The following is a 12941-nucleotide window of genomic DNA, read 5'->3' as shown; positions in this document are numbered from 1 at the left end:
TCTATAACATTCAATTTATATATATATATATATATATATATATATATATAACTATGTATCAGATGACTGTAAGCCATTCATTTACACAATTTAGTAAAGTTTTGGATAAGAGTAAAGCATATGGCCTGAAACAAATACTTGTGAATTCACATTTCTTGAGTGAATCAGAATTAAACTTAATTTCTTAAAATACTGTTACGTACACTTCTAACATAATGTTTTTTAACACAGTGGTAAAAAGCTGACTAATGTGTACACCAAGAAATATTTTGAAATATGACAATTCCTCAAAAGATTTCCATACTTTTTCCTGTTTCACTCTTTGATCCCCAAGAGAACCATCCAACAACCACCCCCACCCACAAACTTTCTCTCTTCAAATCAAGTTATATATTAGCATGTTCAGCTCCAAAGGGGGCACTGCTAAAACGTGGATATAAGCACACAAAACTCAAAGTGGATCCCCCTCCAAAACACCCATTTTATTTAATATACCACTATGGTGTGCACAAAGCTCTGAATGGGAGCTGAGAAGGACGTGTTCTCCAGGAACCCATGGACTGCAGAGGGGGTTTCATATTAAGTAATTTATTATGCATCTCCCTGTTCCCTGTGAGTGTAGATACTGGCGAGCCTTGGACTGAGCCTGGTGAAACCCAGAGGATAGTGTGGCAGATGGTCTGCATCTGAACTTGTGTAAGCGGACTGCAGTGGAGCATGGCAGAACGAGTGGGTGTGTGGGCTGGGAGGATAAAGCAGCTTTGCTGTGGCATGAGGGTGAATTTGGGGTGTTACTTACTTCAGTATCCTTTAGTACTGGTACTGAGGTGCAAAAGCTGGTAATGGTAGAGAAGTCAAAATTTTAGTTTCAATCCAACCCAAGACCCTAGACTTGTACCATAAAGCTAGTATATTCATAAATACTGAAACCAAACATGATGATTTAAGGTCACCTTGCTAAATGAAACCAATCTCAGAAACAAATTACCTATTTATACATAAATAGACATATAAACAGATTTATGGAACAGGTGGATGATAAATACATAAATGAATAAATGAGAATTAAAACAGGATTTTAAAGAAGAAATGGGCAATTTAAATTATACATTTAATTGAAGTCAAAGTTAACATAGTTATCTGAACTCCAATGAATTTTAACTGTATTGTCATATGTGCATAGTATAATAAAATTTTTACTTGCAAGTCTTCCTTGGAGTAGTGACAGTAATATAATGCAAACAATAAATTTAGTTAAAAAAATCATACACACACACACAAAATATATATGTGTCAGTTTTAGGCAGGGTATTAATTATTTCAATTTGAGCCTTATTTAATTAAGGCAACGGAACATACCCAAAATCTTCTGAAAGGTTGTGATACAAATGAAAGTGTTACATGGGTTAATATGGTGAAACAAATGGATTAACAACTTACCCAAAAGTACCACATAACCAACAGTATACTATATGAAGATAATAAGGAAATAGCAAGTTGCAATGTACAGTTCAATACGATAGCTACCTAAATAATTAAATAAAAACTACACCTGGTGTTTCAGCCTACAAATAATAAAACTGTAGACAAGGAATTGCTTTAAAAGACAAAGCTATTATTAAATAACACAGAACACATACTCTGTGTGTGTTGCTTGTGAACAAGCAGGCAACATTTCTTTGTTTCCATGGCAGGTATCAATTGATCTCCAGGGGTGAGTCTGTCAACTTTTTCTGAAGCTGCAACAGAACTTCTTGATGCCCTTTTTTAACATAGACTTGAACTTGCTGCTTTTCTCTACTCCTAACAGTTAAGGAGATAGTAGAAACTGAAAACCTTTTTATCTTTTGCCATAAAAATTAATAAATGGTCTTATAAAATGTTCAATATTCTTGGTTTATCATTGAATGCATTAATGTAAATTACAAAGGTTATTCTTACCTTGACATTTCTGGCAGTACCATTCCCTGATGGCTTTGGCCATTTTCTCTGTGACATTGATGCAGTCTCCATGAAACCATTCGTTGCAGTTATCACAGCCGCTAAAGTTGAACATACAAACCAAAAATAATTAAGAATAACTCACCACAGATATTGTAATACACACAACTAAATGTACACCTTAATAAAGCACTGTCTTTAGAATTTTACAAAAAAAAGCATCCAATTCCTGGACTGTCTCTAAAAAAACACTGAAGTTACCATCACAGGAACACAATTTATATTATACAAATGGAATTTATAAAATCAAAATTCAAATGCAATTAGTTTTGGATATACTTGCCTTCCCAACCTTAGGACATCAAAGACAAAATAGTATTTTGTAAGCAAGATTTGGCAGGGCTCCACATAGGGTAAAATCACATAACATATTTTTAAAACTGTAATATGTAAAATTTTATCTATGAAAACAAACAACTCCATGCATATAATAAAAAAAGGAAAAAAAAAACCTTGGCCATTATTTAAGACTGCAGAACAAAAGCAAAAGAAATAGCACAATTACACAATCTAGTGCTCAATTAACACAATTAACACAATGTCTGACTTGTATTTCAGAAAGGATGAATAGTAACTTTCTCAAGCTAAATAAAGAGAAAACTGAAATCTTAGTGATTGGCAATAATGGATACAATGAGGCTATTAGAAATAAACTTGATACATTAGGATTAAAAGTCAAGACGGAGGTAAAAAGCTTAGGGGTAACTGTTGACTGTAATCTGAATTTTAAATCGCATATTAATCAGATCACTAGGACAGCATTTTTTCACTTAAGAAACATAGCAAAAGTTAGACCTCTTATATCATTGAAAAATGCTGAGAAATTAGTTCACGCGTTTGTTTTCAGTTGACTAGATTACTGTAACGCAGTCCTCTCAGGAATACCCAAAAAAGACATAAATCGTTTGCAACTAGTGCAGAATGCAGCTGCTAGAATCCTAACCAGGAAAAGAAAATCCGAGCACATTTCTCTAGTTTTGATGTCACTACACTGGTTACCTGTGTCATTCAGGATTGACTTTAAAATTCTGCTTATGGTTTATAAAGCCTTAAATAATCTCGCCCCGTCTTATATATCGGAATGTCTGACATCTTATATTTCAAATTGTAACCTCAGATCCTCAACTGAGTGTCTCCTTAGAATTCCGAGAGTAAAACTTAAAAGAAGTGGTGAGGCGGCCTTCTGCTGTTATACACCTAAAATCTGGAATAGCCTACCAATAGGAATTCGCCAGGCTAATACAGTGGAGCACTTCAAAAAACTGCTAAAAACACATTATTTTAACATGGCCTTCTCATCATTTCACTGTAATTTAATCCTGATACTCTGTATATCCAATTCATTATAATAACTATCCATGGTAGCTCTAAAATCTGTACTAACCCCTATCCTCTCTTCTGTTTCTGTTTCTTTTTCTGGTGTCCTTTTGGTGGTGGCCTACTCAAAGCACCATGATGTTCCAACAGTGAAGAATTAAAAGCCAGAAGTCTGCATGTCCATCATCATCAAGTTCTTCCATGAGAACCCTAGACACAAGAGGACTATTTCATTTATGTTAGGTAGAATGCCCAGAGGGGACTGGGCGGTCTCGTGGCCTGGAACCCCTGCAGATTTTATTTTTTCCTCCAGCCGTCTGGAGTTTTTTTTTTTTTTTTCTGTCCACCCTGGCCATTGGACCTTACTCTTTTTTATGTTAACTAATATTGTCTTATTTTAATTTCTTATGTTGTTATATTTTTTTTTATTTACTGATCTTCATTATGTAAAGCACTTTGAGCTACTTTTTTGTATGAAAATGTGCTATACAAATAAATATTATTATTATTATTATTATTAATTGCAAGATATCCCTCTACTAGTGTAGTCTCATGGGGCCAAATAGGATTCTTGGGACAAGAATACATGTTTGGGGATATTTTGCTAAAAATGCTATACTGAATAGTTGTGAAATCTGCCACTGGAAAGGCTCTACCCACAGGGTTTCCTAAACACCTACGACCAACTTCCTCCTGTCCATGCATTACATTTTAAACTTTCAGTGTTGAAGAGTCCCATAACTCCTTATATATCTCTCTATATATAAAAGAAAATCCTGATATGGAAAGCAAATGCAAGGCTACGATACGTGATAATCTCGAAAGACATTTTAAAGACCTGCGAGACCAAGGAGACTTGCCACGGTGCGTCTCGCGGGGACCGTAAACATGAGACTTGGTGCCAAGAGATTGCCCCAGGGCCGTAGCAAAAAGAACAGCGGCTGTACAGGCTTTAAAAAGATCGAAGGGCAGCGCGACAGCAGCTACCCCACCCGAACGCGAGCAGCGTTATACATCCTGCAAGAAAGAATTCAACCACACCCAGGGCCATAAATAAAAGACAGGTACTGCTTTTACAATGTCATGCGAGACCAGGCAGTGAGCCATCATTTAAAACAAGTCAACAGACCTCTAAGCTAGCAGTTGTTGGATTGCTTTTGGCTGGCAAGCATCATGTGCTCTTAAAACAACGACATGCGACAGGCAGAAGAGGCAGCTAGCAAGCAGCAAAAAGACAGCAGATGATCCAAAGGCATATCCTTAGCGTACGTTCAGCCGCAACACCCTTCACAACATGAGCAGTATTATACGTCTGGGAAGAAAGAGATGTAACCTCGCGCGGGGCACGAAATAAAGAAACAAGTACTGTTTTTACAAAAGTGTTTAAAGTAAAAGTGAAAATAATGCATATGTAACAATTCACAAGAAAATAACAATCTCTTTAAATTGTAGATTGCCTGCCTAAGGTAAAGTCATCCCTGATGAATGGGGACGTGGGAATGAGGGGTCCTTTCATCGGATTAGTGCTATTTCAGATGTGGAATGGCAAAATGGGGGAGGCAGCTTGATGAATGAGGTCTCCAGGACTTAAAACAAATCCAAATCATATTATGTGATATCATCTAATGTGAAATTCTACTCCGTACTTCTAGAATTTTTATTTTTATACTGTACTGAGGATTTACTCTGTTCTATGTATTGTACTGTATTGTATTGATCCCCTTCTTTTTGACACCCACTGCACGCCCAATCTACCTGGAAAGGGGTCTCTCTTTGAACTGCCTTTCCCAAGGTTTCTTCCATTTTTTCCCTACAAGGGTTTTTTTTTTTTTTGGAGTTTTGTCTGGTCTTCTTAGAGGGTCAAGGCTTGGGGGCTGTCAAGAGGCAGGGCCTATTAAAGCCCATTGCGGCACTTCTTGTGTGATTTTGGGCTATACAAAAAATAAATTGTATTGTATATCCGGTAAACCAAACACAGGGGTTGGCGAGCGAAGCGAGCAGGGGGCGGAGCCCCCTAGTGTATACAGTAATCCCTCGCTATATCGCGCTTCGCCTTTCGCGGCTTCACTCCATCGCGGATTTTATATGTAAGCATATTTAAATATATATCGCGGATTTTTCGCTGCTTCGCGGGTTTCTGCGGACAATGGGTCTTTTAATTTCTGGTACATGCTTCCTCAGTTGGTTTGCCCAGTTGATTTCATACAAGGGACGCTATTGGCAGATGGCTGAGAAGCTACCCAGCTTACTTTTCTCTTTCTTTTGCGCTGACTTTCTCTGATCCTGACGTAGGGGGATTGAGCAGGGGGGCTGTTCGCACACCTAGACGATATGGACGCTCGTCTAAAAATGCTGAAAGATTATCTTCACGTTGTGATCTTTTGTGCAGCTGCTTCCTGAAACGACATGCTGCACGGAGCTTCGCATACTTAAAAGCTCGAAGGGCACGTATTGATTTTTGATTGAAAAACAAACTCTGTCTCACTTTGTCTGCTCCTGACGGAGGGGGTGTGAGCTGACGCCTTCAACAGCTTTGTGCCGTGGTGCTTCGCATACTTAAAAGAAAAACAGCGCTATTGATCTGTTTGCTTTTCTCTCTATCTCTGTGACAGTCACTGCTCCTGACAAGCACTCCTTTGAAGAGGAAGATATGTTTGCATTCTTTTAATTGTGAGACGGAACTGTCATCTCTGTCTTGTCATGGAGCACAGTTTAAACTTTTGAAAAAGAGACAAATGTTTGTTTGCAGTGTTTGAATAAAGTTCATGTCTCTCTACAACCTCCTGTGTTTCTGCGCAAATCTGTGACCCAAGCATGACAATATAAAAATAACCATATAAACATATGGTTTCTACTTCGCGGATTTTCTTATTTCGCGGGTGGCTCTGGAACGCAACCCCCGCGATGGAGGAGGGATTACTGTATACATAAAAACTATAAAAATACAGGATGAAAGAGAAAAGAAACAGAACAAAGTTCCTGATGCTATGAGAAAATTGAAAGCCAAAACTTCTGCTATTAATTCAAGAGCTCAGTGTCACAAGGTAAGTGAAGTCTAAAAAAATCATTTATAGATCTTGCTGTTATTCTGACTATGTCACTGCATGGCAGAAAACCACCAAACAGTGTTGAGAGAAGAATTGTGGTGTATATCTACTACGTGTTCGTACTCTACGAATATATTATGGAACAACATATTTGTCATTTACAATTGGACAATAATGTTAACTTAGCTTGGCTGTTTGATTAAATGTGCAGTTGGGAGGTGGATGCTGTGCTGCCTCATCCATGGTTCTGCTGAAATGGTGTGAATGCCATTAGGTACAGAAATCATGCATCTAGTGGCTCTTCAGCATTAACTCTCTTAATGGCAGTTCTTTTCACCTACTTTTTACTGAGTGTGGTGGCACACCATTTAGTCTGAACACATATTTTACAGCTCAGCTTTTCACTTTCATAGCAGCAATTCTTTCAACTTTACACTGACTATGACAGTATCATCATAATGATTGAGACCACATGCAGCATTATACTTTACTATATAAACCACTGTCCCTACAATGAGCTCCACCTTCATGAGGTTTCTTGGATTGATTTATAAACCACACACCCAATGGACTGTTCCATTGTTCCCACCCACTTTTAAACCAAATTCACTCATGGTCGTCTCCAGATGTTATCTATGATATGACTGGCTCTGCGTGACTACCACTAGTGAAACTGAGTTGTGTACAATTTTGTGATATTTTCACTTATATGTGCCAACAATCAATACATTTCTAAAGGAGAATATTAAGGGGACAAAAAATAAAAAAGTCTTCAATTATATAAAGAGTAAGATTATCCTGTAAATTATAAAGAAAAAAAGCTTAGTAGCCTTGAATAAGTAAAAAATAAAGCCCACCCTCTTTGCATTTCTAAGCAGAAACAGTCTCTCTTGTACCAAAAACAAAAAAAATTACTTTGACCTTGATTAAGCAACATATTTTGCACCAAAATGGTGGAGGTTTGAAACCCTCTCTAGAGGTGAAGCTTCATTAAACTTTCATTTTTATCATTTGAGCATATCCACAGCAAAGTATAAAGCCAAGACAGTTCACTGAAACCTTTATTTTTCTTAGCATATTTACAAAGCAATAATAAATAAAAAAAACAAACATCTTATTGTTCACACAGAAACAGCATCTCTAATGGTAAACTGGTACTACACTGAAACACAAACTGATGGATGAAATCATATAAACAAATACCAATTAAATAATTTCAGAGAAGGGATGTGTATGTTTGAATATTACAAAAAAACTACTTAGAAACAAAATTTTTCTCCCACCTTCCTCTATGCTGGAAAAAATACTGCTCAGTCTCGAGGACTCAGACAGCATTTCTGCAATATATAAAAATATTTTACAGTCCCTCCCTTTCAAAGATCCAAGAGGACAATGGGAAAAGGATCTCTCACTCAACATATCAGAAAAGGAAGCAATGCAGAGAATTCATTCAAGCTCCATATGCGCAAAGCATACAATTATTCAGATCAAAATTATATATCAAGCACATCTGTCTCTCTTGAAATTGTCCAAAATGTTTCCAGGGCAAGATCTAACCTGTGAACGCTGCAATCAAGTTCCAGCCTCACTTGGTCACATGTTTTGGGCCTGCACCAAATAAAATTTTTTGTCCAGAATGATGTTCAAGTTCCTTTCAGACAGCCTTGGTGTCACAATCCCTCCTAATCCACTAACAGCTGTGTTTGGTGTTCTTCCAGATGGGCTTAAAGTGGAGAAGGACAAACAAACTGTGATTGCCTTCACTACACTATTGGCACGCAGACTTATCTTGCTAAACTGGAAAAATCCTAACTCTCCTCTTTTAAGTCAGTGGGTAACTTATGTTTTATATTATTTGAAATTGGAAAAAATCAAATTCTCACTTAGAGGATCTGTGCAGAACTTTTTCAAAACCTGGCAGGATCTAATAAATAACATTTTAAGAATAAGCTCTTAAAGCTCTGAGGAAGTAGATTCTCTTCCCAATTCTTTTTCTTCTCCATTTATCTGTATTCGCCTAATAAACTCATCAATTTATTTATTTTTACTATTTTTAATTTTTAGTCCATTGGCCATGCTCTCTTTCTCAGGGGTGGGAGTTGATTTGTTTTCAATCCTATTTTTTTGTAAAAATTGATCTATTTGTATGGAATGATTACAATAAAATTCTAAAAAAAAAAGAAAAGAAAAGAAAAAAGAAACAAAAAATTGTTCAAATATATTTGAAAATGAGCTGAATATTCTGGTTGCTATGTTGACATTTGGGAGGCCATCAGTGATCAGTGTTGCTATCTGATTAGTCCAGTGTCTTAATCAGTGTCTGTGAAATCTGCACATTCTTTCTGTGTTTGTGCGGGTCTCCAATCAAAACTGACAAAGCATGTACTTTGTTTGGAGGGTCTGCATATGCTGCAACACAGCATACCAATATTGTTTGGTTGGACCATCAAACAAAGTTTTTTGCAATTGGTTAACAATTTTTCAATGCTACAGAATGGTCACTAATATCAAGTTATTTCATAATGCAAGAGGCTAAACCACATAATGTCACAACCAATGTCTGAATGATACTGTGAAACTTTGCATTTTACATAAGCTGAGCAATACGATTTGTTGCAATGTAAGGATCTGTCTTTCTTGTGTGAAAGCCTCACTACTTTACACATACTACTACTGTGTGTGGATTGTTTAGAAGTGTCCTTCAAGTGACTTAAGAATAATGAACACTCCAATTGACTGCTACTAGACTGTGCCCAGATATTTAGCCGTGTAAAAAAAAAAAGTACTTCAAATTATAATCTGAAACACTGATGCTAAATCTTCCTTTTTCTTCTACATTTTCACTTTTAAATCTGGGAAACTTTCACAAGGAGGTTTTCAAAATAATTTTGAACCCACATCTTGTAGGAAATTAATAATTGTAAAATAGAAGCTGCATGGAAACACAGATGGTAAGGCATTTTAGCATTAAATAAATTAACACTATTTCCTACTTTATATATCTACTGTATAATTGCATTTTGGCTACTCATTCTAATTAGAAACAACTGTAATTACATTTTGACTAGTCATAATTCAAACTGCATACATTTATAATTCCATTGAAGCTATTAAAAACACACCTTTTTATTTAATGTGATGATGGCTGTTGTGAAAGCAGCTATGTAAAATAAAGTTACAGCATTTTTCAGTTTTGAGTTTTAATTTGGTACAAACACAAGCCATAAATATATATTAAAATGTTAAAAAATACAAATGAAAAATAATTCAAAACATACTGCAAAATGTAATTAGAGTTAAATGTACCTTTATAATGGCTTTACAGTTTCTCCTTTTGCAAGCATTTGTTTCCACAATGGACTTATAGTACAATAACTGAATGCAGCAATCACTGGGCAAAACATACTACTTACACCTGCTCTCAATGTATTTAATGTTTCTTTAATTGGATTAAACTTTCCTCCTTTACCATCCCCAGCAAACAAAAAAGTGAAAATGATGTATGTTCCCAGAAATTACTAAAATACCTTGATGGGTCCATTTTATGTTCTCTTAAGTCTGCTCCTCCACAGACATGTTTGTCACCCAGCCCCAACACATTCTCCACTATAGTCAAATACATTTGACACTGGTGACTTAATGGAATACCGGGGAGTTCAGTCAATCTTACATCTATTAATTTCCCATTAATTTAGCACATTTGATTACCTAAAACTCTGTTGTAACAAAAAGCAAAGCTCACTAAAACATGAACTAACCTTGAATAAGAATGGAAGTCTATCATTGAGCACACACACGCTGGGTCATTTAATGATGGCAATCTACCTAACTGCATGTCTCTGAACTGTGCAAGAAATATCAAACTTCCAAGATTAAATTCACATGAGCACAAGGAGAACACTTCTATTATAAGCTTTCACTTAATTTTGCACTGTTCTGCCAGATTTCAAATATTTTACATTGTGGGTACTCCACGGTTTTTAAGTTGTACAATGTTTAGAAGATGCTTTTATCTGGCATATTATCATCATCATAGTAAAACAATGGTTGGATGCTAGAACAGCCATTCTTGATGCTACATCACAGCCTCAGAGACCCAGGTTTAGTTACAAGTCACTGCCTATTTGGATATGCAAACATGTCCCCAAATCAATGTCTGTGTACTTGCAGACTATCTGTATAATAAATTGTTACTTATCAATTCAGAAATAAAATCAACTCTATCAAATAGGAGAATGTTGTTTACAGATTATATTACACTACATGTTCATTTGTATTGTATATTATGCTTTGTTTATGTCAAGACTGCATGGGAAAGACTGAACACTGTACTTGGTAACCCAGAGTACTCTGCCACCCTGAATTTCCATTAAATGATCAATTATGATTTGCAAAGCAAGTTAAAGGTTTGGCACTGAATAATCAACAACTTATCTAATATATCACTGTTCACTATGCACACTAGCAGAGGGCTTTTTACACCCAAAACTTGAAATGGCAATTAAAAATCCAGAAAAAAATAAATGGGTCTCCAATTTAAATCTAAATATCGAGACAAAATTTAATTGAAAACTGTTTTACCAAAATAAGTTTTGTTTATTGCTTTTAAAATTGCTTCAACAATTATAAATCAAATATTCCTATGCACATTGCATATCTGTAAAGGCACAGTAGTGACAGCACTGTCTCTTACAATGTGCCACAAGAAAAGTATTTTACATTTTTCCCAAACAAAATTGAACACATTTTTCTCAGACTTATTGTTTCAAATTCAAAAGGCTTATTTAGTTATTAGACAATGCACGCAACCTTCACTGTACTGTACATTAAATCCAGCTGAGTAGCTTCTATTTTGTGTGCCAAGGCTAATTACAAACCTACTTACTTATTTGTGGTTGGCCGATAAAAATGGACAATGCTCACCGATTTTATCATTATTAATTTACATTTTCTACTCTAGTAGAGTATTTTGCAGGTCCAAGGTGTTGAATTAATGAATAGATGCAAGTTGTCATAACCAGCTTACTCCAAGTGCAAAATCTTAAAGCTATTTGAAACTGCATGTCTACTGTGGTAGTAGTATTGTCACTGTACTGAGAAGACATGAGCCAAAATTAGTACTGAATTTTGAGACACAAAATACTGCCAATAAGAAACATGGCCTTGTACCGTGTATTGAATGACACTACCACAAGACTGAGGTAAAAACAAAAGCAAACAAAAATGTCTTTATTTGAAAGTAAGGAATTTTACAAAAATCTGAGAAACTAAAGGTAAGATACAGCATGATAAAGTTCAAACTGCATTTTGGCAGAATCATTATTCACCACTGTCCTAATGATGTGATGGTGAAAACTATCAACGTACATCATAGATATTACTTAAGCACTTAATCACATATGCACTTAATTTTGTGGACTGAATATTTTTTGACAATTATGGTGAATAGCAAAATTGTTTCAAAACTGCACCCCTGCATCCAGAGATTTGTTTTTAAATTGAACTGTACGGGAACCAGTAAAGTGCAAATTTACCATCATATTGAAACAGTTACAATATACTCAACACTACTGGGAGCCGCAAGCTTCTGTTATAGTAGTTTTCAAGAGCCCGCAGATGTGAGAATGCATGCTTGAGACATCAATACACCTTTCACCGATACCCATTAAACATTGGGATAAATTACAGCAAGGGTGGATTATACAGTGGTGGATCTTACACTGCTCTCAGTGCTCTAGTATGGTGAAGAGAATAAGCAGCGAAATTCACAATGCTTGGTTTTCTGGTCAAATCATATTTTTGTCCAAGCCATGTTTGTATCCAGTAAGAGAATGAGGTATTGTTACAGTGGAGAGGTCTCAGTTGATGCAGAGTTTTAATTCTCACATTTTTCTTAAAAGGAAATACACCGTAAGTCCTTGGTAGATCCAATTGTTAATGGTTCAGTAAGTCAATAAAACACAATAAAAGGGCAGCCAAGGCCCGAGCAATTTAAAGACTAAGTTTAAATATGGGTAGTTTTGCAGTTTAGTAACTTTATATTACAGTTTTATAGAGCTCTTACTGTCACACGTATAGAGTACAGTAAAATTTACTTTTATGTGTTAATCAAAATGCAGTGCAAATATTTTATGTTATTATTATAGTAGTCAGCAGATCACCATGAAGATGGGAGACACTGAATGCATGATTAACAGCGACTTGTCACATAATAAATATTATAATATAATAAACATATAATAAAAACCAGGATTATTCATGATGCACCTTTTCTAAGCCCAGAAAGGTTCATGCTGAGAAATTGCTCAGTATGTATGTACTTGGTTTATTCCAGACGTGAAATGCAAAATGAAAAAGCAACAACAACAAGAAAAATAAATAACAATACTCTCAACTTCTCTGGGGCAATTGTAACAAAAGGTAGGAGAAGACGTGAATTGCAGCACAAAAACCCTAATTGAGTGTACAAAATGTAAGGTCTCTCTGTATCTAGTAGTAAACCGAAATTGTTTCCAAGGACTGGCATGGTAAGGTTTGGTTGAGTACATAATTCTAAGAACAAACAAACAAACAAAT

At 35.8% G+C, this 12941-nt stretch overlaps 1 protein-coding gene across 1 annotated transcript in view; it reads right to left on the bottom strand.

Moving 5' to 3' along the window:
* The window catches only part of cxxc1a (CXXC finger protein 1a), a 70734-nt gene that overhangs the window by 53709 nt on the left and 4084 nt on the right, over nt 1-12941 (bottom strand). Inside the window, exon 3 of the mRNA XM_028813294.2 lies at nt 1942-2042. Within this exon, the coding sequence (XP_028669127.1) occupies nt 1942-2042 (101 nt within the window). The remainder of the gene's footprint in view (nt 1-1941; nt 2043-12941) is intronic.

This window comes from Erpetoichthys calabaricus, chromosome 11 (genome assembly GCF_900747795.2).
Source record: "Erpetoichthys calabaricus chromosome 11, fErpCal1.3, whole genome shotgun sequence".
Classification (NCBI taxonomy): domain Eukaryota; kingdom Metazoa; phylum Chordata; class Cladistia; order Polypteriformes; family Polypteridae; genus Erpetoichthys; species Erpetoichthys calabaricus.
The sequence above is the reverse complement of the archived record's forward strand: the minus strand, read 5'-3'. Positions and strand labels throughout refer to the sequence as shown.